Raw genomic sequence first — 26,565 nt, 5'->3', positions numbered from 1 at the left:
CAAAAAAATTTATATAAGTCCTTCGATATTTTGATGATGAAAAAGAAAGTTTTATGAGTTAATGCATGCATGCATGAATATGCTACACAAACGGTGAAAACACAGTGAGGTTAGGCCCATAATGATGGAGTCAAGGGTAAGAACGCCATTGGTAAGGACTACGGTTTTCAATTGTATCTGTATCACGGGTTCTACCAAGTTCCCAGAGTTATTAACCAATTCCGAATGTCATCGGGTTGCGGAAATACTTCCGGTCCAACAACGTTCGTAAGAAAGTCTCGTCCGAGTGTAGTATCGCGTATCGACTAAACCAAGATTGACTCATGATTAGCCACCGCACTACGTCCTAAAGAGCCAAGATGGGTTAAAGGTAACTAAAGGTTCTCAACTTTTAGCGGTCACTTTGAAAATTACATGTCAAACACGAATACTCATGCCAACATAGTATGTTTCCAAGATACCTGAGTTGAGTGGGGTTATCACATATGCTATAACCAAAATTCACTCTTGGCAAAGCACTATGATTATACCACCGTCCTATCTTAATTTTCCCTCAAGCTCGGGTATAGAGCTTATCTCACCACTCACATTAAAAAGAAAAGAAGAAGGAAGAACAAATATACATGGATTTCCATCTTTTATTTAAATTTTTTTTAGCAAGTTTATAGCACAAAATTTAAATAAAGCCAAGTTAGGCTTAAACCTCTTACTTTTTATCCCCAGTGAAGTCGCCATTTCTGTCGCGTCATTTTTCGGACGTCAGGCCATTTCATTAGCCTTTGACTCACTAAATTGTTTTCACGACTGAACATTTAATTCTTTTCAAAAAGAAAGTGGAAAAAGGTTCAAATACCACATTTTTAGGGATTATGGGTTCGGGGGTTGGTTATATTTAGGGAAGATGTTAAGCACCCTAAATATTCGTAGTACTCTACGAGAACCTCTTGATTTTATTTAACTTTTGTGCTATAAACTTGCTTGCTTTAAAAAATGGAATTTGCAATGATAAAAGAAAATTAGAGACCTAATTTATCTACGTTTTATTGATTTGGAAGGACGCGTGTCCTCTGCCTACGTACCCGTGAGGGATCAAAACCTCGTAGTTCGGGGTAGAAATTGACGTTTGATTGGTTTTGTGTTTTTTTATGAGTTTTGAAAAAGGTTTGAAATAAAAAGCCAAGTGGCAAATTGGAATTGGTTTGTATTTTTTATATTGAAAGGAAATAGACTCAAAGTTGAATTAGAATTGATTTGAAATTTGACTAAGAAAAAAATGAACGATCACTTGATTGAAAAATCAAGGTTTGCTATGAAAATATTTTGTGGTTTTTGTATGTTTGTATGTTTTTGTTGTTTTGAATAATGATATGAAAATTATATAAGCAGAATGAGAAAAAATAATGTTAAGCTGAAATATGCGGTTATTTTAAACATGGACCAGAATACTTTGGAGAACGAATATATAAGCAGAAGCATAATATTAACAGTTGATTTAGGACCAGAGCACTCTGGATTAATTTAATTAAACAAGGACCAGATCGTTCTGGAGAATAATTAAATTTAAACAAAAATATATTATTAACAGTTAATTAGGACCAGAGCACTCTGGATTAATTTAATTAACAAGGACCAGATTGTTCTGGAGAATAATATAATATTAATAGTTAAATTAGGACCAGAGCACTCCGGATTGAGGTGTGTATTTAATGACAAAATTTAAATATGCATATGATAACAGTAGACGTAAGAAGGTGATGCAAAAATAATAAAAATGCAAAGGAAATTAAAAATGCATGAAAGAAGTTAAACGAATTTAAAAATGCATGAGAAAGAAAATAAAAGAGCTTAAACATATTAAAAATGCATGAGAGAAGAATAAAAGAGGTTAAACGAATAAAAAATGCATGAGAAGAAAATAAAAGAGGTTAAACGGAGTTGAAATGCACGAATATAATAAAATGCAATGCAGGGAGGGGGTGCAATAAGTAAACAGGGGGGTGCAGGAATTAAACAAGAGAACTGGGCTTAACAGATGGGCTGGCACGCAGTTGGGCCTGATGGGTCGGTTTGGATAGCTGGAGCGGGTCGCAAAATGGGTCGGGTTAAAAGATATTATAAAAGGTTTTTTTGGGCCACAAAACATTCATTTTGCTTCTTCTTTCTCTCTCTTCTCTATTTCTAGAGTGAGAAGCTCTCCTCTCTCACTTTCTGTCTGCTTCTTCTCCGACGGTCCAGGTGAGTGGTTCCGGTGGTGGCTGGCCGGCCGGTGCGGCGGCGCCACCACGCCGGAACCCTAAAACTTAATTTTTTTGTTTTTTTTTCGGCTTTCTCCTCTCCTCTTCTTCCTACACTTGTTTTTAAACTCAAAATTTTCAGAATATAAACAATAGACCCTAGATCTAAAGTTTTAAAATGGACTACCTTTTTGTGTTTGAATTGATACGGTTTGGATGACAAGGCTTTTGTTTGTGACTGATTTAAGGCTTGTTTGCGTTTGAATGGCTACGGGTTTGAATGGGTTTGTGATGTTGTTGGTGCCGATTTGGTGTATGGGTGTGATTTGATTCTGTTTTGATGTGTGGGTTATTTGTGTAATGAGTTTTATGTAACTGTGTGGTGTACTTGTTGCTGTACGTGTTCAATGTGTTTGGATTGGATTGTGATTTGCAGTATTTGAAATTGTTGTGTGTATTTTTTTGTGTGGATCGAAATTTGGCTGTTAGTGTTGTTTTGGCTCGAAAATTCCTGTGTTGGAAATTTCTTCTGTGTTCTCCTTTTGCTGTCTGCAGGTGTTATATTTATAGAGCTGAGTTATGAGCAATATTCTGTTGCTTGGAGAGGAACACGACAGGCTGTTTTGGCTTGGAGAGGAATGAAAGGGAAATGCTTGACAGGCCTGCGACAGCCTGTGTTGGATATTTTTGGACTTAAAATAAATAAATAAATAATAATAATAATAATAATAATAATAATAATAATAAATGAGAATAATAATAATAATAATAATAATAATAATAATAATAATAATAGTAATAATAATAATAAATAAAACTAAAAGTAATAATAAATAAAAATTGAGAGAAGAGGGCCCGACTCGGAACCAAATATGAGGTATTTTAAAATACCTCTCTGCCGAATTTTTCACTGAAAAGTCAAAGACTGATCGGGTTCAAAAGACACGTGTCGGTGTATGAATGCAGGATTTTTGGTCAAAATTTGGGGTATGACAAACCTCTATCAACAACCACAATAGCCATTTATCATGAATTCACCAACAATTCATCACAACAACATCTCATATCACCATTTTTGGACAAAAATGCAAAGTATACATATAACCACCACTTAAGCATGTAATTTCATCACTAACTACTCAATTAACATTCGAATTACATACTCAAACATTGCATCAAAATATGAACACGAATTTGAAAGCAATTAGGTTCAATTCAACAATTTCACAAAAATGGGTAAAGAGAAAAAGATGTGAATTATGGTTGAAATCTAACCCTCTTACCTCTAGCACCAAGATTCTCTAACCCAAGCTTCAATTTAGCTCCTAGATGTTGAATCCCTCTTTGCTTTCTAACCCTTGTTGTTGTTGTTGCCTCTTGACGCAGTACGGAAGCGTAGGGTTAGCAAGCGCTAAACCTAGATAGAAAAGGACAAGTTTGCAAGCGACAAACTTGTGAAAATAGGGTTGCAAGCGACAAACCTATCAAAATAAGGGTTTCCGGAATCCACCAGAATTGAGAGAAAATCTCGAATAATTTTATTGAATCAAAAAGTGTACCTCTTAGGCTACATAAGTTCTGCTTATATAGTGAAAGAAATAACAAACCCGTGGGCTGAAATAAAATAAAACGAAATAATAATAGAAAGTTCTAGAAAACTACTAAGATTTGGTTAAAATAAAATACTATAAAATTACTAAGAAACCCTCCTACATCAGTCTCCTCCACCTCTAAAGAACTCGACCCGAGTTCTCATTTTAACAAAGAGCTTTCCATGCATGTTGACTCCTCCAATGAAAAAGAAACCACCATCCTCCTGGATCCCATTGAAAAAATGTAGTAGCATGCCGAATACTTTCTAGATCCATCATTTTTGGAAACCAACCCTTCCTCTTGATTAAAACTTTAGGAGCATAAAAACTATCCTTGTAGATCATCTTCCTATGCAAAACAATTATCAACCTTCGGTGTTGAAAGATTAAAGGATATCTCTCAATCAAAGAGTGGTAAGTAGCATAAAGTAGTACTGCGCATAACTTCGACAAAAGAGAGTTATAGACACCAATCACCATACATTTTCCATTGTCCAAGTTAGCTTCTTCCCCAAAATTTGCCGCTCCATAAGTAATTGACAATAGAACAGGAGGAAAAATCTTCCATTTGAATAGAACCTTAAGAACATGAACACTTCCCCATTCAATCATTTTTCTATGTAGCACACCCACTAACATCATTTTAAAAGTAAATGCATAAATGAACCATGCATAAGCTTCAAAACATGCAGACTGGTCCGATGTGTTTAGCAGTGCCTTAAAACAGTGCATAACCTTAAAACAGTGCAGTTTCAAGTAAGCAAGCAGTATAGCCTTCTGATATAGTGTATCTCCTTTAACCAGCTTGTGGAATGCTGTCAGAGACCAGTGCAAATATTCATAATTGAAATATATTAACACTAGGGAATTTTGCAATGAAACTGCTGAGTTTGACTCATGTTGTAGTATGTAACCAAGAATGTATTGCCCATTGCCCCAAACTGAAGTTATGAAACAAATTCTCCAAAAAATATGGATGGAATATGAAGTAAGATTTGTCAAGTTCCTCAGCCACAATTCATTAAAGTAATCTTCAATTGGCGTGCTAGAACTTGAAGAATTGAAATTCCTAAGAGCATAACAAATCATACTAAAGTAGATCTTCCTACAAATTGAATAATATTTTCCCTTTTTCTTCTCAAATACCTGTTCTGCAATTTCAGCAGCATTGCCGTCTATTTTTTTCATCCCCAAACTATCAAATCCAACTGCCCTTGCAACTTCTGCTTTGGCTCCATAAACCAATCTCTTAAGTTTTGAAATATTAATGGCACCAAAGCACATTAGACAAGGTTCACAAGAAGCATAGATTCCACAGTCGGTAAGGTAAATTTGAACCAGCTTTTGACAAGCCTCTCTTATAGCAGTAATCTCAGCATGAGCAGTGGGATCTTTGTTTCTTAAAACCATGTTATGGCAGCTTATAACTACTTCATCTTTTAGGACAGTGATTGCACCAAATGGGCGTCCATCACCACATTCAACACCTTTATATGCTTCTTCAACAGCTTTTGTTATGAACTTTTGGTCTCTATCCTCTACAGCATAAGATTTGTGGCAAAATCTGAACTGAACCCCGTCTACATGCAATTCCTTGAGTCCAATGCGACGGCTGTGATGCGGCGGTTTTGCTGGTGGTCGATGTGGCAGATTGGACATGGGTCGGAGCTCATTCTTCTCAACAGAAGTACTCAAGTTCTGCAGTTTGATTCGAGCCAAAACGCTGCTTCGGTCTGGTGGTTTCTTCAAATTATTGACTTCAGCCATTAAAGAGTTAATCTGTTCAGTATCTTTAATTATAACAGGAGTCTCTTTAATAATTGGAGGTGCTTCTTGAATGGCCTTTTCATCCACGTTAGATAACAATTCATATGATAGCTCCTCTTGTTCAGATGTAACATGAGAACAACTATGAGACACGATAATATCATTTATACTAACACCTCCAGAGAATACATTAACAGTTTTGTTCGGAGTAGCAATAACTGGTCCAGTGTTCATCAGAACCCCATCATGTAAGTTTTCCACCTTCTCAAGTATACCAGAAGCATTAATCAACCCACTTGCACATTCTGGTAACATGGTGATCGTGTGATCTTTATTGGAGGATTCCATCAAGGGTACTGATTCCAAGCAACGATAATTAAGTATCAAGTTTTCTTGATCTGTACGTTTGAAATGATCTTGTTCCTCTCTTTTGTCACCCACTTCAGCCAAAACGCAGTCATTTGCCTCATGATGCAAATCTGCACCAACATGTTTCCCATTATTTTGCAAAGAGCAACAAATTACATCGTTCTCGGTTTGATGAGCATATGATTCATTTTGTGTTGTCTCCATTGATAACAAGTCTGCTGAATAATGAAAATCCACTTTATTAATGAACTGATCCGCCTCTTCAGTATATCCACCCTTCACCGGCGGTTGATACATCCGTGGCGACGAGCGTTGCTTCCTCTCCAATTTTTCAATTGAAACAAGCGGCGAGAGAGACAATCTACCGCGACAGTTAAATCTTTCATGCATCAACTGTTTCATCCTTCTCCAAGTTCGAATAGGGTTCTTTCTTTGTCTCTGTCTCTGAACAACGAGTCTATCCCACCAAACAGATGCGGTACTTTTCAGTCTGTTCGCAACCATCTTAACCTGCTTGCTTTCCGGGACGTCCATGACGTCGAAAAATCTGTCAACATCAATCTCCCAATCCAAAAATTCTTCTACATCCATCGTTCCGTAAAACAATGGAATATCAGCCTTTACGCAGTAGTCATGGTGATTCCCACATCCATCGCCATCAATAGTCTGATTGTTATTACGAGCCCTAATAACCGGAATTGGTTCTCCTCTTTGTCTATCATCTTCTATCACTTGTTGATTTCTCTTTCTTGAACAAATACCCCCCATCACTTTATTTCTTTTTATGATTATTAATTGATTAAAACAAAGTCTAGGTTTCCATTTCATACCGTAGGGTTGAACTGAAGTTGGTGGTGGTGCTTGTAAGAGACATGAATAATGGTTGGAAGTGGTGTCGGAGGGAACCTCAGAGCATGCAAGCTTCAGCAGAACAACGAAATTCGAATCAGCGTCCACGGCGGAATTGAAATTGACTTTCAAATTTGCAGCAGCAACACTTCTATCAGGTGGTTTCGGTGGCAGTGCAATCAGGTGATTAGATGAGAATGGTTTAAATTTTACCTCACTTAAGCATTGTAGATTGGAGGGAGAGGTCTGATTTTGAAAACATGAGCTCAACGTAACTAGAAACCCGCCGGGATCATAACATCGGAGACTGTCGAAGTTTAAAAGCACTGATTGCGCGGTTCCACCGATTGTGTTATGTGAGAGGAATTGGAATTTTACCTCACCCAAGTGTTGCGGAACGAATGACGAGAATGCTTTAGTTGGAATTTGTCTGTCCAACAACGTGGGTTTCTCTATTTCCATGTTTATTTCTGAAATTGAATCTACATCGAAGGTGTCTGCACCTTGCGATTCCTTTGTTTCGTCATCACCGGACATGAAAGGATCAAAGAAAAAAGAAGATGTATCCGTGAAGGAATGTGATTTAGGATGTGAATTTAAAGGATAAAGTGATGAAATTAGTTCTTTGGGATTCTCCTGGTTTGTGGTTATGGATGTTGAATTTACGATCTGCGATTCACAAATGGGAGTTTGACTTGAAACTTCAAAAATTCCTTGAACTTCCTTGTGTTTTTCAGCTTGTGGTGTGTTTGCTGAAAGGCCTCCCTGTTGCCGAAGATTTTCACCTTCTGGTTTGACTTCATCTTCATCAACTTTGGCCTTTAATGCTTTATGATCCTTTTCAATAGATTTAGCTGAAGTGGCTTGTTCTCGTAAAATCTGCAGCTTCTTCCAGTGATTCGACATTATCTCTTCGAAATCAGTTTTCTCCACCATTGAAAAATTCGAATCCTCAATAATTTGATTGTTTCTACCACGAACCCTAATTGGTCCACATCTCCTGTTCTGATTGTTTTTGTCGTCGTAGTTGCGGTTGTTGCGGTTGTTGTTGTTGATGTTGCCGATCTTAGCTGTTAATGCCACCATCTGATCTAACAGAGCTTTGGCGGCCATATGTAAACCGTCAAATTCTGCTCTCGTCACCGGTTGATCTCCCATGGCTGATCACGTTAGAAAAAGAACAGGAGAAACCTGCTCTGATGCCAACTGACGCAGTACGGAAGCGTAGGGTTAGCAAGCGCTAAACCTAGATAGAAAAGGACAAGTTTGCAAGCGACAAACTTGTGAAAATAGGGTTGCAAGCGACAAACCTATCAAAATAAGGGTTTCCGGAATCCACCAGAATTGAGAGAAAATCTCGAATAATTTTATTGAATCAAAAAGTGTACCTCTTAGGCTACATAAGTTCTGCTTATATAGTGAAAGAAATAACAAACCCGTGGGCTGAAATAAAATAAAACGAAATAATAATAGAAAGTTCTAGAAAACTACTAAGATTTGGTTAAAATAAAATACTATAAAATTACTAAGAAACCCTCCTACATCACCTCTAGTCTCTATCTCTATCTCTTTCTCAAATGAAAAATGAAATGAAAATGTTGTAACCCTATCTCTTCTCACTAACATTAGTTTATAAAGGCTCACTTAATGGGCTTATCTCACAAACCTTAATGGGCCTAACCCATTTCTAATTCAACCTCAAAAATGTTACTACTCACTTACCGGTAAAATATAACACTAACGGTCACTTAACGGTAATTAAAATAACTACTACACCCTCTCTAGTAACTTGGTAAAATAATAACTTCCACTAAACACTAAAAAAATAACTTTCTGCAAAATTACAAAATTGCCACTGCCCTCAAAATGACCAAAATGCCCCTAAGTCCAAAATGACTAAAATACCCTTCTAACACCGAATTCTACGATTCCCAACCAAAAATACACACAGAGGCAAATAATCACATAAGAGCACATATAACACACATAAATAAATAATAAAATAAAACTAGCGAAAATCGGGCTGTTACATTAAGAAAATCTCCTTGTTAATTTGGGACATTACTCGTTTTCGACCCTTTTTTACTAGGAAGGCCATAATGTGGCCGATTTGCGTTGAATCTTAGCGTGTGACAATTCGTTGGATAGGTAAACAACATAACTACGACTTCCATGGGAAATTTTAGCATTCTCTAAAAATTTGGCCAAAATGGAGGTTAAGAAAATCTCCTCGTTAATTTAGGACATTACTCCTTTTCGACCCATTTTTACTAGGAAGGCCTTAAAGTGGCCGATTTGTATTGAATCTTAGCATGTGACAATTCGTTGGATAGGTAAACAACATAACTACAACTTCCATGGGATATTTTTGCATTCTCTAAAAATACGGCCAAAATGGAGTTTAAGAAAATCTCCTCGTTAATTTTGGACATTGCTCGTTTTCGACCCATTTTTACTAGGAAGGCCATAAAGTGGCCGATTTGTATTGAACCTTAGCATGTGACAATTCGTTGGATAGGTAAACAACTTAACTACGACTTCCATGGGAAATTTTTGCATTCTCTAAAAATTTGGCCAAAATGGAGGTTATGAAAATCTCCTCGTTAATTTAGGACATTACTCGTTTTCGACCCATTTTTACTAGGAATGCCTTAAAGTGGCCGATTTGTATTGAATCTTAGCATGTGACAATTCGTTGGATAGGTAAACAACATAACTACGACTTCCATGGGATATTTTTGCATTCTCTAAAAATACGGCCAAAATGGAGTTTAAGAAAATCTCCTCGTTAATTTTGGACATTGCTCGTTTTCGACCCATTTTTAGTAGGAAGGCCATCAAGTGGCCGATTTGTATTGAATCTTAGCATGTGACAATTCGTTGGATAGGTAAACAACATAACTACGACTTCCATGGGATATTTTTGCATTCTCCAAAAATTTAGCCAAAATGGAGGTTAAGAAAATCTCCTCGTTAATTTAGGACATTACTCGTTTTCGACCCATTTTTACTAGGAATGCCTTAAAGTGGCCAATTTGTATTGAATCTTAGCATGTGACAATTCGTTGGATAGGTAAACAACATAACTACGACTTCCATGGGATATTTTTGCATTTTTTAAAAATTCATCCAAAATGGAGGTTAAGAAAATCTCCTCGTTAATTTGGGACATTACTCGTTTTCGACCCTTTTTTTACTAGGAAGGCCATAATGTGGCCGATTTGCATAGAATCTTAGCGTGTGACAATTCGTTGGATAGGTAAACAACATAAATACGACTTCCATGGGATATTTTTGCATTCTCTAAAAATTCGGCCAAAATGGAGGTTAAGAAAATCTCCTCGTTAATTTAGGACATTGCTCGTTTTCGACCCATTTTTACTAGGAAGGCCATAAAGTGGCCGATTTGTATTGAATCTTAGCATGTGACAATTCGTTGGATAGGTAAACAACATAACTACGACTTCCATGGGATATTTTTGCATTCTCTAAAAATTTAGCCAAAATGGAGGTTAAGAAAATCCCCTCGTTAATTTAGGACACTACTCGTTTTCGACCCTTTTTTATAAGGAACGCCATAAAGTGGCCGGTTTGTATTGAATCTTAGCATGGGACAATTTGTTGGATAGGTAAACAACATAACTACGACTTCCATGGGATATTTTTGCATTCTCTAAAAATTCAGCCAAAATGGAGGTTAAGAAAATCTCCTCGTTAATTTGGGACATTACTCGTTTTCGACCCTTTTTTACTAGGAAGGCCATTGTCATACCCCAATTTTTGACCTAAGATAGCACAAACACGTGTCCTTTAACCCCGACCGGTCCCAGCCTTTTTAATAAAAAAAATCGGCAAAGAGGCATAAGATGAAGTCAAGAATGGTCTACTAGAACATTCTCTAGAACGTTCTGGTCATACTACAAGTGAAACAAAGTGACCTCATTATGTCCCATCAAGTATGCCACTAGATTACAGCTGCACAACACCACACGTTTTGCTTCAAAAGTACATGGAACTAAAAGAATGTTCTTGAGAACATTCTGGTGGAACTTCAAAGGGATAAGAATGACATCATCATGTCCCCTCATGTTGCCACAAGATCACAGCTGTTTTTTTTTCCATCACGTGTGTTTGTATCAAAAAGGAAAGGAACAACAAGAACATTCTTAAGAACATTCTCCATGTGAAAATTTTACAACTTGGACATTCTTGCTCTCCAAGCAACAAAAGACAGCACTTTTAGCTCCCAAAGAAGTGCCAAACAGCTGTAAACAAGTGGCCTCCAAACTTCTACAGCTTGCATTCACGTGTCAACCTTTTCTTTTTGCAAATTGGAAGTTCCAGAACATTCTGGAGAACGTTCTGCATGAACAAAGGTCACATTTTTTCTCATTCTTGCACACCAAGTAACAAACACATAAGCACATGGGCTGTTTTTTTTAGCAAAGGAAAACACAGCTGTCCTACAACCTCACGTGGGCTGTCTCAAATGGCTAGAAAGAAGAGAATGTTCTTCAGAACATTCTTCACTTGGAATAACATATTTTTTTGCAACGCTTGTGCATCAAGCAACAAAGACATAAGCACATGGGCTGTTTTTAGCAAGGATAACACAGCTGTTTTTGTCTGTGAAGCTTCAAGACATAAGCTTCTATAAATACAAGCACATAGCAAGGCAAAAAAGGAGGAGTTTACACACAAGAATTTTATTCTTTCTCTCACGTGAATACTCAAAGAAATATTCGTCAAGCTCTTCAACAATCTCAACAAGCTTTTTTATTTCTCATCACCATCAACAAACAAACAAAAATCAAACAAAAAAAACACAACACACCATCATTACCAAAACAAACTAAAAAAATCAAATAAAACAACCTTTTTCTTTTTCCTTTTTTCCTTCCTTCTACTCTCCCCACAAAGGTATATCATCCTCCTTCTTCTTTTCCTTTTCTCTTCTTCCTCTCGTGCTTCTCTCTCTCTCTCTCACTCTCTCTCTCTCTCTCTCTCTCTCTCTCTCTCTCTCTCTATATATATATATATATATATATATATATATATATATATATATCTTTTCATTTATTTTTTACACTAAAATACACACCTCAATCCAGAGTGCTCTGGTCCTAATTAACTGTTAATATTATATTTTTATTTTATTTAATTATTCTCCAGAACAATCTGGTCCTTGTTAATTAAATTAATCCAGAGTGCTCTGGTCCTAATTAACTGTTAATATTATATTTTTTGTTCATATTATATTATTCTCCAGAACAATCTGGTCCTTGTTAATTAAATTAATCCAGAGTGCTCTGGTCCTAAATAAACTGTTAATATTATATTTCGGCTTATATAATCATTCTCCAGAGTATTCTGGTCCGTGTTAAAATAACCTTATATTTCAGCTTAACATTATTTTTCTCATTCTGCTTATATAATTTTCATATCGTTATTCAAAATAACAAAAACATGCAAACATACAAAAACCACAAAAAAATATTTTCATAGCAAACCTTGATTTTTCAATCAAGTGATCGTTCATTTTTATTTTCTTTCTTAATCAAATTTCAAATCAATTTTAATTATACTTTGAGTCATTTTTCTTTCAACATAAAAAATACAAATCAATTCTTATTTGCCACTTGGCTTTTATTTTAAAACCTTTTCAAAACTAATAAAAAATACAAAACCAATCAAACGTCAATTTCTACCCCGAACTACGAGGTTTTGATCCCTCACAGGTACGTAGGCAAAGGACACGCGTCCTTCCAAATCAATAAAAATGTAGATAAATTAGGTCTCTCTTTTCTTCCATCATTGCAAATTCCATTTTTTTAAGCAAGCAAGTTTATAGCACGAAAATTTAAATAAAATTAAGAGGTTCTCGTAGAGTACTACGAATATTTAGGGTGCTTAACACCTTCCCTAAATATAACCAACCCCCGAACCCTTAATCCCTAAAAATGTGGTATTTGAACCTTTTTCCACTTTCTTTTTGAAAAGAATTAAATGTTCAGTCGTGAAATCAAAAGTGGGTCGAACGCCGAATCTAATGGCATTCGACCGTCCGAAAAATGACGCGACAGAAATGGCGACTTCACTGGGGACTTTGTCTTAAGTGGGTTAAGCCTAACTTGGCTTTGTTTAAAATTTTGTGCTTTAAACTTGCTTAAAAAAAAAACAAAAAAATAAAAGATGGAAATATCTGTATGTATGTTCTCCCTTCTTCTTCCTTCTTTCTTCTAACGTAAGAGGTGAGATAAGTCCTACACCCGGACTTGAGAGAAATTTAAGATAGGACGGTGGTATAATCATAGTGCCTTGCCAAGAGTGAATTTTGGTTTGTGACACATGTGATAACCCCACTCAACTGAGGGATCTTGGAAGTATACTATGTTGGCATGAGTATTCGTGTTTGGCATGTTATTTTCAAGTGACTGTCGAAAGTTGAGGACCTTTAGTTACCTTTAACCCCTCCTGGCCTTTTAGGACGTGGTGCGGTGGCTAATCATGAGTAATCTTGGTTTAGTTGACACGCGATACCACACTCAGACGAGACTTTCTTACGAACATTATTGGAACGGAAGTATTTCCGTAACCTGATAGTGTTCGGAAGTGGTTGATAACTCTGGGAACTTGGTAGAACCCGTGATACAGATACAATTGAAAACCGTAGTCCTTACCAATGGCGTTCTTACCCTTGACTCCATCATTATGGGCCTAACCTCACTGTGTTTTCACCGTTTGTTGTAGCATATTCATGCATGCATGCATTCATTCATAAAACTTTCTTTTTCATCATCAAAATATCGAAGGACTTATATGAATTTTTTTTTTGTAAACATCATAGATGGAAATTCCTACAAGAAACACTAGGAAGTATACTTTCCAGAAGCCAGATGTGGCTAAACTGAGGGAGCTAGGAAGGAAGGTAGCTAGTCGAGATGAATTTCGCGAACTTTATGGGAAACTGCTGGATATCCTCAAGGTAGATGTTACAAAAGGCGTCTTGGAGACTTTGGTTCAATTTTATGACCGTCATTGTCACTGTTTTACTTTCCCAGACTATCAGCTTGTCCCTACACTAGAAGAGTACTCTCATTTGATCGGTATAACCGTGCTTAACAAAGTACCTTTCAGCGGCCTTGAACCTAATCCTAAAGCCTCAACCATTGCTAAAGCCCTCCATCTTGAAGCCTCCATTGTAAGAGATAATCTTATTGTCCAAACCAAAGGGGGTCCCTCAGGTTTCTCCACCGATTTCCTTTACGATCAGGCCTCCATTTTTGAGAAGTCTGGCGCCAACCATGCCTTTTACTCTGTCTTAGCCCTACTTATCTATGGTCTTGTGCTTTTCCCGAACATTCCTAATTTTGTTGACATCCGTGCCATCCAAGTTTTTCTTACCAAAAACCCCGTCCCTACTCTTCTAGCAAACACCTACCATTCCATCCATGATCGAACTCTTGCAACTCGTGGAGCTATCCTTTGTTGTGCACCTTTACTCTACAAATGGTTCGTCTCTCATCTGCCTCAACCCCGCTCTTTCATAGCCAACCTTGAAGGTACCCCATGGTCTAAAAAAATCATGGCTTTGACAACAGCTGATATAGTTTGGTACCATCCAACCTGGGATGATGGGACAGTCATTATCAGATGTGGTGACTATCCCAATGTACCTCTCATTGGTATGGAGGGAGGAATTAGCTACAACCCAGTCCTTGCCCGACATCAATTGGGATACCCGATGAAGACACAACCAAGTAACCTCGCTTTAACCAATGAGTTCTACTGCAATGACAGTAATCACCTAGGTAAAAGGGAGGAATTTGTGCAAGCTTGGCGGAGTATTCACAGACTTAACAGGAACCAACTGGGAAAAAGGGACAATTTTCTGCATGGATCTTACATTCAGTGGGTCATCAGTAAAGCTATCCAGAATCAGATGCCTTACACGGTTTCGAGGCTCGTATCCGCAACAATTCCATCTTCATCATTACCTTTACCCTCTAAGACTCTGGGAGAGCACCAAGAAAGATTGGCTGATAAAGACCGAGAAATTGCCACTTGGAAAAGGAAATATGACGAGGCTATGCTCATGTTGGAAGATAAAAATGAAGAAATAAAGAAGCAGGAAAGTGCGATTCTCAAATTAGGGCAACAGATGATCGAGAGAAATGATCTACTCCAGAAGAAGGACAGGCTGCTTAAAAAGCATATCACTAAGAAGCAGCGCATGGATTCCATGGATTTGTTTGACGGTCCACACCCAGATTTTGAGGAGTAGTCCACTACAAGAGCTCAAGAGATTCCCAGTTGTTTCACCACTTTATGTTATTTTCTAGCTTTTTGTGATGTACTTTGGAGTCTATCCCTTGGCTCAGTTTTGTTAAAAGGGAATTATCTTGTAGTACTTTAAATATTCAGTGGAATTTTCAATTATGATGTTTACAAATTTGCTTTTATAGGTCCTTCGATAAAAATAAAAATAAAAAAGTGTCTATTTTTGCATAAGTATCATGCATCATTTTGCATCTCATAGTCTCAAAGTTCAAAGTCTCACACAATTTTCTCTTTTCCATAAAAAGGGTAAGCTAGTTGCAAAAGTGGCCCGACGTATTCTCCACCAGTCTACCCGTACTCATTACACTCGAGCAACCGTGAAGAGAAAGATGGATCTTCTCGAGCAAGAGAATCTAACACTCCGTGAAGAGGTAATTGCCCTAAACGCCAAAATGGATGAGTTGGCAGACATGAAAACAAAGATGGAAGAATTAACCGTTCTAGTAAAGGTGTTGGCAATTGCGCATACTCCGCCACCTCCTCCTCCTATCAGAGTTCGAACCGAAGCTACTACATCTGCTACTCCTGAATGGACTTTCTGTGCTAACACTCCAACATATTCTGCTCCACAACATTCCACACCATGGTTTCAGCCCATGACTGCGGGCGAGATACTCCGCCCCATTGCCTGTGAAACACAAATGCCTCCTTTGCAACATACAATTCATGTTCCTCAGCAAGTCCCGATGTTTCCTCCAGCTGTTGCGACCTACGCAGCACCTGCTGTTCATGCTACACCACAAGAAGAAGAGCCCATCTTCCATTCTGGGAGTGTGGGGGCGCCTGACAGAGTCGACGATCTACAAGAAAAATATGAAGAAATGCATCGGGAAATGAGAGCTCTAAAAGGAAAAGAAGCTTACGGGAAATCTGCTTACGACCTCTGTTTGGTACCGGATGTCCAGATACCCCATAAATTCAAGGTACCTGACTTTGAAAAGTATAAGGGAGACTCCTGCCCTAAGGACCACCTGAGGATGTATGTAAGGAAAATGTCTGCTTATAATAAAGATGATAAGGTCCTCATCTACTTTTTTCAAGAAAGCCTGGCTAACCCCGCTTCAAAATGGTACAGGGACCTGGACAAAACAAGCATCCAAGGTTTCCAGGATTTATGTGACGCCTTTGTGCAACAATATGACTACAATGTAGATCTGGCTCCAGATCGAAGTGACCTTCAGGCTCTAACTCAAGGGGATAGAGAAACTTTTAAAGGGTATGCTCATCGATGGAGGAATTTTGCCGCCCAGGTTAGCCCACGGGTGGAAGAGAATGAGATGACCAAGTTGTTTTTGAGAACTCTCAGTCCATTCTACTACGGAAAAATGGTAGGGAACGCATCCAGGAGCTTCGCAGAGATGGTCGGCGTAGGTGTAAGTGTAGAGGAAGGTGTCCGAGAAGGACGAATAGTGAAAGATGGTGCGTCTACTAGTGGTACGAAGAAATATGGTAACAATTTTCCAAGGAGGAATGAACAAGAAGTCGGTATGATGACCAATGAAAGAACCCGGCAACACTATCCAGCATATCAACATGTTGCTGCCATCACGCCCACCACCAATGCAAATCAACAACCAAATCATCAACCACAAAGACCACATAATCCTCGACCATATTATCCACCACTATACCAGCCAAATAATCAACCACAAAATCCTCAATCACTCTACCAACACCCATATTACCCTCCACCACATAATCCTCAACAACAACATCATTTCCAAGCTCCACAACAACCTCGCCCTCCTAGAAACAATTTTCCTCCCATACCTATGTTGTACAAAGTCTTGCTGCCCTCTTTGCTTGCGAGAAACCTTGTACAAACTAAGCCTCGCCCCCAGGTACCAAATCCCTTACCTCGTTGGTACCGCCCTGAGCTCACATGTGATTTCCATCAAGGAGCACAAGGCCACGATGTGGAGCAATGTTACGCTCTCAAGGATGCAGTTCAGAAACTGATCCAAAACAAGGATTTATCTTTCACGAACCCTGACCCTATTGCCCAAAACAACCCTTTACCACCGCATGGGCCTGCTATTAACATGATCCAAATATATCAAAAAGACAGCCCAGTCCTCAATTCTCATGATATCAAGACTCCATTGGTCCCGATACACATAAAGATGTGTGAGATGATTCTTTTCAACCATGATCATGAAGCATGTGACATATGTTCTGTAGATCCTCGTGGCTGCATACAAGTCCAGAATGACGTGCAGGGTTTGCTAGACAGAAAAGAGCTAATTGTCACCAGGAAAAACAAGGATAAAGATGTTTGTGTCGTCACACCCGTATTCAGAACCCGGGAACCACTAGTGATAATGCTCAGCCAGGCAAAGCCAACCAGCACTCCTCTGGTAATTTGCTCTCCAGAACAAATACCGTACACTTCTCAAAGGACCATCCCATACAACTATGAGTATGCAATCATTGAAGATGGAAAGAAGATACCACTGGATCTGCCAATCCCTGTGGATAATATCGCCGAAAGTAGTCAAATTCTTAGAAGTGGACGTATTATCCCTTCTGTGTTTCAGAAGGAAGCTGGTGCTCCGGTAGAAGAACCAATGAAGGAGCAGAATGTGGGTAAAGGCAAAACCATGGGACAGTCTAGTGGAACCACCTATGAGGATAATGATGAAATCTTGAAAATGATCAAGAGAAGCGAGTACAAGATTGTGGATCAACTGTTGCAAACTCCGGCAAAAATCTCCATCATGTCTCTGTTATCAAGCTCTGACGCCCACAGAGAGACTCTAATGAAAGTCTTGGACCAGGCTTATGTGGATGATGACGTAACGTTAAGTCAGTTTGGAAGTATTGTAGGAAATGTGACTGCCTGCAACAACTTAAGTTTCAGCGATGAAGACCTCCCACCGGAGGGAAGAAACCACAACTTGGCGTTACTTATCTCTGTCCTTTGCAAATCGGACTCTCTATCAAATGTTCTAATAGACACTGGGTCTGCTCTTAATGTAATGCCAAAATCTACCCTGGATCAGCTGTCATGTTCGAAGGCTCTCTTGAAACCCAGCACAGTGACGGTGAGGGCATTTGATGGGACTAGAAGGTCAGTATATGGGGAAATAGAATTGCCTATCTCGGTGGGCCCACATGAATTCAAGATTAATTTCCAAATTATGGAAATACAGGCCTCTTTCAGTTGCCTACTCGGCAGGCCTTGGATCCATAACGCTGGGGCAGTAACGTCCACACTTCATCAGAAGCTGAAGTTTGTCAGTCAAGGGAAACTCATAACCGTGAACGGTGAGGTAGCATTGTTGGTTAGCCATTTGTCATCTTTCTCCTTTATTGGTGGTAACAGTACAGATGGATCATCATTTCAAGGACTCTCTTCCGAAGAGAATGTGGAGAACGTGGAGACTTGTATGGCTTCTCTGAAGGATGCCAAGAGAGTAATACAAGAAGGTAAGACTGAAGGTTGGGGTCAGTTAGTGGAGCTGACTGAGAACAAACGCAAAGAAGGAATAGGTTTTCCCAACAGTAAGCCTGGGGTATTCAACCCTACTGGAAGTACTTTTCATAGTGCAGGATTCATTCATGCTCCATCAGAGATTAATGCACTGCTCGAGGATCAGTCCGAAGAAGCAACACCTGTCTTTGTGACGCCCGTAGGAACTTGTTGCAACTGGATCACAGTGGACGTCCCTTCTGTGATGCCTTATTCTAAGTAATGTGTTTGTCTTGTTTTTGTTTTTCTTAAAATTCCTTTCGTCCTGCCTCAGACGAAAGTGAAATCATGTAGGGCTTTGCTTCAAATACTTTTGTTATAAATAAAAACCTTCGTTTCTATCACGACCGTTACTTTATTTTATTTTGCATTTTCTGGAAATATGGTAACACATAAAACCAAAAAAAAATCTTGTTTTTTATTATTTTGTTTTCTTCCTTTTAAAAAATCAAATTCAAAAGTCTGCATTTACTCATTAAAATCAATCATAAATCATGTGCAGACTAAACATAAATGAGCCCGTTGAACATGGCAACCCTATGCTCCCTCCCAACTTTGAAGTCCCTGTTTACGAGGCTATGGTAGAAGAGGATGAAGAGATTCCTGATGAGATCAAATGGATGTTAGAACAAGAAAGAAAGGCTATTCAGCCTCATCAGGAAGAAATCGAGATTGTCAACCTGGGTACTGAGGAAGACATGAAAGAGATCAAGATCGGGGCATTGTTGGATGCGACAGTTAAAGAAAGAGTAATTGAGCTTCTCAGGGAGTATGCCGACATATTTGCATGGTCATACAAGGATATGCCAGGGTTAGATACTGAAGTAGTAGAACATCGACTGCCTCTGAAGCCCGAATGCCCTCCGGTTAAACAGAAATTGAGAAGATCTCATCCTGATATGGCCCTCAAGATCAAAGAAGAAGTACGAAAGCAGATTGACGCTGGTTTTCTAATCACCTCTGAATATCCTCAATGGATAGCCAACATAGTACCTGTTCCGAAGAAAGATGGCAAGGTCAGAATGTGTGTCGACTACCGAGATTTGAACAAAGCAAGCCCGAAGGATAATTTCCCTTTACCTCACATTGATGTATTGGTTGATAATACCGCTAAGTGCAAAGTGTTCTCCTTCATGGATGGTTTCTCCGGATATAACCAGATCAAGATGGCTCCCGAGGATAGAGAAAAGACGTCTTTCATCACGCCTTGGGGCGCCTTCTGCTACATAGTGATGCCGTTTGGTTTGATCAATGCTGGTGCCACCTACCAGAGAGGTATGACCAAGATCTTCCACGATATGATACACAAAGAGATTGAAGTCTATGTAGATGATATGATTGTCAAGTCGGGGACTGAAGAAGAGCATGTTGAGTATTTGTTGAAGATGTTTCAGCGTTTGAGAAAGTACAAACTCCGACTGAATCCTAATAAATGTACGTTCGGTGTCAGATCCGGGAAGCTTCTGGGTTTTATTGTCAGTCAGAAAGGTATCGAAGTAGATCCCGACAAAGTCAAAGCCATCAGAGAAATGCCTGCTCCAAAGACTGAGAAACAAGTCAGAGGATTCCTTAGTCGACTGAACTACATATCCAGATTCATCTCTCACATGACTGCTACATGTGGGCCAATATTCAAATTGCTTCGCAAAGATCAAGGAATCGAGTGGACTGAAGATTGTCAAAAAGCCTTCGATAGTATCAAGGAGTATTTGTTAGAACCTCCAATTCTCATCCCTCCAGTTGAAGGAAGACCCTTGATCATGTATTTGACGGTGTTAGAAGACTCTATGGGTTGTGTACTTGGTCAACAAGATGAGACTGGAAAGAAAGAACACGCCATTTACTACCTAAGCAAGAAGTTTACTGATTGCGAATCTCGATACTCCGCACTCGAGAAAACTTGTTGTGCTTTAGTCTGGGCTGCCAAGCGTCTCCGCCACTATATGATTAATCACACTACTTGGTTGATATCTAGAATGGATCCAATCAAGTATCTATTTGAGAAACCTGTTTTAACAGGAAGAATTTCTCGTTGGCAGATGTTGTTGTCCGAGTACGATATCGTGTACCGCACTCAGAAAGCTATCAAAGGCAGTATCCTGGCAGATCATTTGGCTCATCAACCAATCGAAGATTATCAGCCTATCAAATTTGACTTTCCGGATGAAGAGATCATGTATTTAAAGATGAAAGATTGTGAGGAACCATTGATTGATGAAGGCCCTGATCCTGAATCAGAATGGGGTTTGATATTTGATGGAGCTGTTAATGTCTATGGTAGCGGAATTGGGGCAGTCCTCGTTACTCCTAAGGGCAACCATATCCCTTTTACTGCAAGGCTACGTTTTGATTGCACAAATAACATTGCAGAATATGAAGCTTGCATCATGGGTATTGAGGAAGCTATTGATTTGAGGATTAAAAGAATCAAGATACATGGTGATTCAGCCCTTGTGGTCAACCAGATTAAAGGAAAGTGGGAAACTCATCATGCTGGGTTGATACCGTACAGAGATTATGCCAGACGTCTGTTAACTTTCTTCAACAAAGTAGAATTGAATCATATTCCTCGTGAGGAGAATCAAATGGCAGATGCTCTAGCTACTTTGTCTTCGATGATCCAAGTGAATTGCCCCAAAATTGTACCTTTAATCAGCGTCAAGTTCCTTGACCGACCTGCTTATGTGTTTGCTGCTGAAGCAGTCTTTGACGACAAGCCGTGGTTCCATGATATTAAAGTTTTCCTTCAAACACAAGAGTATCCGACCGGGGCATCTCGCAAAGATAAGAGGACTCTAAGAAGATTGTCTAGTAGTTTCTTCTTGAATGGCGACATTTTGTACAAAAGGAACTTCGACGCCGTTTTGCTCAGATGTATAGATCGGCGTGAAGCAGATTTGTTAATGCAAGAAATACATGAAGGCTCGTTCGGGACTCATTCTAGTGGTTATGCAATGGCTAAGAAGGCGTTGAGAGCAGGTTATTATTGGATAACGATGCATGCTGACTGTTACCATCATGCCAAGAAGTGCCACAAATGTCAGATTTATGCGGATAAGATCCATATACCGCCGTCCATGCTCAATGTTATTTCTTCCCCGTGGCCTTTCTCTATGTGGGGCATCGATATGATTGGTCGGATTGAACCGAAAGCTTCCAATGGACATCGTTTCATACTAGTGGCCATTGATTATTTCACAAAATGGGTCGAGGCGGCATCTTATGCTAATGTGACCAAGCAAGTGGTGGTCCGGTTTATCAAGAACAATATCATCTGCCGCTATGGTGTTCCTAACAAAATCATCACGGATAATGGTACCAATTTGAATAACAAGATGATGAAAGAACTGTGCGATGATTTCAAGATCGAACATCACAACTCTTCTCCTTATAGACCACAGATGAATGGTGCAGTCGAAGCTGCAAACAAGAATATCAAGAAAATTGTGCAGAAGATGGTGGTCACATATAAAGACTGGCATGAAATGTTACCCTATGCTTTGCATGGCTATCGTACCTCAGTACGTACTTCAACAGGGGCAACCCCTTTCTCTTTGGTGTATGGTATGGAGGCTGTACTCCCGGTAGAGGTTGAGATCCCGTCGTTAAGAATCTTAAAAGAAGCTGAGTTGACTGAAGCCGAATGGTGTCAGGATAGGTATGATCAGTTGAACTTGATTGAAGAAAAACGCATGACAGCTTTGTGTCACGGACAACTATATCAGTCAAGAATGAAGCAAGCATTCGATAAGAGAGTGCGTCCCCGTGAGCTTAAAGAAGGAGACCTTGTGGTCAAAAGTATCAAGTCATTTCAACCAGACCCCAGGGGCAAATGGACACCTAATTATGAAGGTCCCTATGTTGTTAAGAAAGCTTTCTCTGGTGGTGCTTTGATACTTACAAATATGGATGGAGAGGAGTTACCTCGTCCTGTGAATTCTGATGCAGTCAAGAAATACTTTGTCTAAAAAATGTATAAAAGAACAGCTCGGTAGGTCGAAAACCCGAAAGGGCGGTCTAAACCAAAAATGAGCGTCTCGATGGATTGAAAACCCGAAAGGGCGGTCCATGCAAAAATTAGAGGCATAAAAAAAACGTTTACCCTGATGGATCGAAAACCCGAAAGGGCGATCTATGCAAAAGTTAAGGGATTATGACAAGTAACTGCATCAGAATAAGCATCGCTCACTTGGGGCACCTTAGCTGTCAGAAGTTCTCCGATATCGAAGCATCAAAGCAGTGGAATTCAAAGTTGTTTAGGGAACATAGCGGTTATTATGTTCAATGCACCTTCCCCATATTAATTACCATTTTCCAAATTCTGTAATCTGTGGTGACATGCCTTTGGCCGGCTACCATTTCTATTGAATCAATTTGAGCATGTGCCTTTTTATTTGGAATTCTTGTTTATTGTATGTGCAAAATTTCTTCCATTAGTACTTGAAGTAAAAACTTTAAAAATTCTTTTGAAACTTTTGTGTTTTCTTCTAGAAGAACAAAAAGGACAAACATATCATCTTTACAACTATGTATCATAGGAGCATGTGTCGGCATTCGGTCCGAAAGCAGGTAGATGCAACAAGTAGACATAGTCATTGCTAAAAAAAAAAAGAAAAAAAAGAGCTCGCTAAGTAAAAAAAACCGAAAGGGCGACTTAGGCAAAAATGAGCTTCCCGTTGGATCAAAAACCCGAAAGGGCGATCTAGGCAAAAGTTAGGGATTCAAAAAAAAAAGAAGTGAAATATACAAAAAAAAAAAAAAGCAATGACTATTTGAAGCATGAATTAGAGAATGTGCCTCGGCGACTTCTATCAGTGTTCATTCAAAAGGGCCTTACCCCGACAATGTTTGATTCATCCTCAAGTAATGTTATCCCCAATAAAGAGTGTTGAACGATTGTAGCGTGATGTCGGGTCATTTTCTTTTGGACCTGCCCAGCTGTGTCTCATCAATCTTACCATCATGAGTCTCATACATATTCATACATTCATTTATTCATGCATACATAACACGTATACAACATCATTCATACATAACTACATCAAGTCACCTAGAATCTCATTTCGGTCGTGTCTCCTCAGTCCGGTCTTTACTTATCATGGTGTCAAGCCGCAAGTTTCTATAAATGAACATCTTGCATTTACCTTCTTGTCATCAGAAGTGTTATCCCCAGTGTGTCTGGTCCAGAGATGTCACTCGTCATGAGCCCGTTGGATTCCGGCGAACTCTTACCAAGCCGGGTGGATTCTCGCAAATTCCAGCAACCACACCAAAAAAAAAAAAGAGAAAAAAGGAAAAAATACATTTCGTAGCAGAGATTATTATTCTAACCGCGATTTCTACGAGAACAAATCTCCATAGTCCAAGCCAGGATCAGTAACGGTAAACCAAGCAATACCGCTATTGCGACTTCAATCTCTCTTAGAAACGCCATTTCTTCATCTATTTCTTCATAATGGAAGATGTCGATGAGTAGAAGAACGAATGCAAGGAGAGTGATGACAATGAGAAGGAATATAGTCATTTTAAGAAAGAATGAGGATGGAGGTTGTGAAAAAAATAAGAGATTAATGTGAAGTATTTATAGAAGGAGGGAGGAATGTAGCCGTTAGGGGGAAAGAAAAAGGGGTTACTTTTCACTATTCATGACCGTTAAAAGGGGGAATATAACCGTTTATTTAGACGCTGGAAGGCTCGAACGGTACACACAGATAAATCACCTCATGGTAATAAACAAAGATTAACACTTCACATATCAATCACGTCAAGCTACCAGTCCACCAACGAACCACTTGATTACCTTTTTATCTCATTTCAAGTCACCAAGTTCACCAACGAACGCTTAAGTTTACCTTTTTATTTTGTTTCAAGTCACAAAATTCACCAACGGACGCTTGAGTTTACCTTTTTATCTTGTTTCAAGTCACCAAGTCCACCAACGGACCGATCAGGTTTACTTTCATCATGTTTCAAACGGTCAGTTCCAACTAATGAACAGTTTGGAATCACAATTCAATTTCAATAGTGTCATCCCCAATAGGACTGATTCAAAAAGCGTACCAATCAAATTCGTTTCAAGTGGCAGGTCCCGCCAAATATTCATCTTTACCAATGTCTATCCAAATCTCCCCAGTAATTGTTCAAACCTTATCTCAAGTGTCTTTTGTTAAACACACACGTCTTTACTAATTCAAAAGTAATAGACGGTTTCATTTCTCCTTATGTTCGTCTTTGCCATTTCAAGGGTAACAGACACGTCTTTACTAATTCAAAAGTAATAGACGGTTTCATTTCTCATTATGTTCGTCTTTGCCATTTCAAAGGTAACAGACACGTCTTTACCACTTCAAAGGTAGCAGACAGGTCTTTACTACTTCAAAAAGTAATAGACAGTTTCATTTCTTATTATGTTCGTCTTTACCAGTTCAAAGGTAACAGACATTGTCCTTTACTAATTCAAAAGTAATAGACAAATTTAGTTCTTGTTCGTCTTTACCAGTTCAAGGGTAACAGACATTGTCCTTTACTATTTCAAAAGTAATTGACAATTTTATTTCCTGTCATGTTCGTCTTTACCAGTTCAAAGGTCACAGACTTTGTCTTTTACTACTTCAAAAGTAATAGACACTTTTATTGCTTGTTACGTTCGTCTTTACTAATTCAAAAGTAATAGACAGTGTTACGTTCGTCTTTACTAATTCAAAAGTAATAGACAGTGTTGCGTTCGTCTTTACTACTTCAAAATTATTTGACGGTTTCTTTCCTCGTAATGTCCTCCATTATCACTTCAAAGGTAATTGGCATTCTTTCCTTCTCAGCAATCATTATCAATTTTGTCCCCCAGTCGGCATATGTTTGCCGTTGTTGCATTCACAATTGCATCGCATACATACATACCATTATATTCATAAGCATTGCATTCATAACATCTTAGGTCAAAATTGGTGCACTTTTGTATTTAAGTTTCTTCGCCCCGTCAAATCAAAGATTTCATCTCCAAAATCTCCGGACGAAGAAACTTAAATAGGGGCATCTGTCATACCCTAATTTTTGACCTAAGATAGCACAAACACGTGTCCTTTAACCCCGACCGGTCCCAGCCTTTTTAATAAAAAAATTCGGCAAAGAGGCATAAGATGAAGTCAAGAATGGTCTACTAGAACATTCTCTAGAACGTTCTGGTCATACTACAAGTGAAACAAAGTGACCTCATTATGTCCCATCAAGTATGCCACTAGATTACAGCTGCACAACACCACACGTTTTGCTTCAAAAGTACATGGAACTAAAAGAATGTTCTTGAGAACATTCTGGTGGAACTTCAAAGGGATAAGAATGACATCATCATGTCCCCTCATGTTGCCACAAGATCACAGCTGTTTTTTTTTCCATCACGTGTGTTTGTATCAAAAAGGAAAGGAACAACAAGAACATTCTTAAGAACATTCTCCATGTGAAAATTTTACAACTTGGACATTCTTGCTCTCCAAGCAACAAAAGACAGCACTTGTAGCTCCCAAAGAAGTGCCAAACAGCTGTAAACAAGTGGCCTCCAAACTTCTACAGCTTGCATTCACGTGTCAACCTTTTCTTTTTGCAAATTGGAAGTTCCAGAACATTCTGGAGAACGTTCTGCATGAACAAAGGTCACATTTTTTCTCATTCTTGCACACCAAGTAACAAACACATAAGCACATGGGCTGTTTTTTTTAGCAAAGGAAAACACAGCTGTCCTACAACCTCACGTGGGCTGTCTCAAATGGCTAGAAAGAAGAGAATGTTCTTCAGAACATTCTTCACTTGGAATAACATATTTTTTTGCAACGCTTGTGCATCAAGCAACAAAGACATAAGCACATGGGCTGTTTTTAGCAAGGATAACACAGCTGTTTTTGTCTGTGAAGCTTCAAGACATAAGCTTCTATAAATACAAGCACATAGC

At 38.8% G+C, this 26,565-nt stretch overlaps 3 protein-coding genes across 3 annotated transcripts; 2 read left to right on the top strand and 1 right to left on the bottom strand.

Annotated features, from left to right (window-relative positions):
• Nucleotides 1-3,611: 3,611 nt before the first annotated feature.
• On the bottom strand, nt 3,612-8,351 carry LOC146896220 (uncharacterized). Its single transcript, XM_085735014.1, has one exon. The coding sequence runs from the start codon at nt 7,967-7,969 to the stop codon at nt 3,992-3,994; it is 3,978 nt and encodes a 1,325-aa protein (XP_085591140.1). The 5' UTR covers nt 7,970-8,351; the 3' UTR covers nt 3,612-3,991.
• Nucleotides 8,352-13,658: 5,307 nt separating this feature from the next.
• On the top strand, nt 13,659-15,095 carry LOC146896219 (uncharacterized). The gene has a single exon (XM_085732905.1). The coding sequence runs from the start codon at nt 13,659-13,661 to the stop codon at nt 15,093-15,095; it is 1,437 nt and encodes a 478-aa protein (XP_085589031.1).
• A 385-nt stretch (nt 15,096-15,480) lies between these two features.
• On the top strand, nt 15,481-19,613 carry LOC146896218 (uncharacterized). Its single transcript, XM_085732902.1, has 3 exons — nt 15,481-18,842; nt 19,126-19,546; nt 19,605-19,613. The coding sequence occupies exons 1-3, from the start codon at nt 15,481-15,483 to the stop codon at nt 19,611-19,613; spliced, it is 3,792 nt and encodes a 1,263-aa protein (XP_085589028.1).
• Nucleotides 19,614-26,565: the final 6,952 nt, after the last annotated feature.

Source organism: Medicago sativa, chromosome 8 (assembly GCF_051527215.1).
Source record: "Medicago sativa cultivar Bolivia chromosome 8, Bolivia_mono, whole genome shotgun sequence".
Lineage (NCBI taxonomy): Eukaryota > Viridiplantae > Streptophyta > Magnoliopsida > Fabales > Fabaceae > Medicago > Medicago sativa.
Note: the sequence above shows the minus strand (reverse complement) of the source record. Positions and strands in the feature narration are given on the sequence as shown.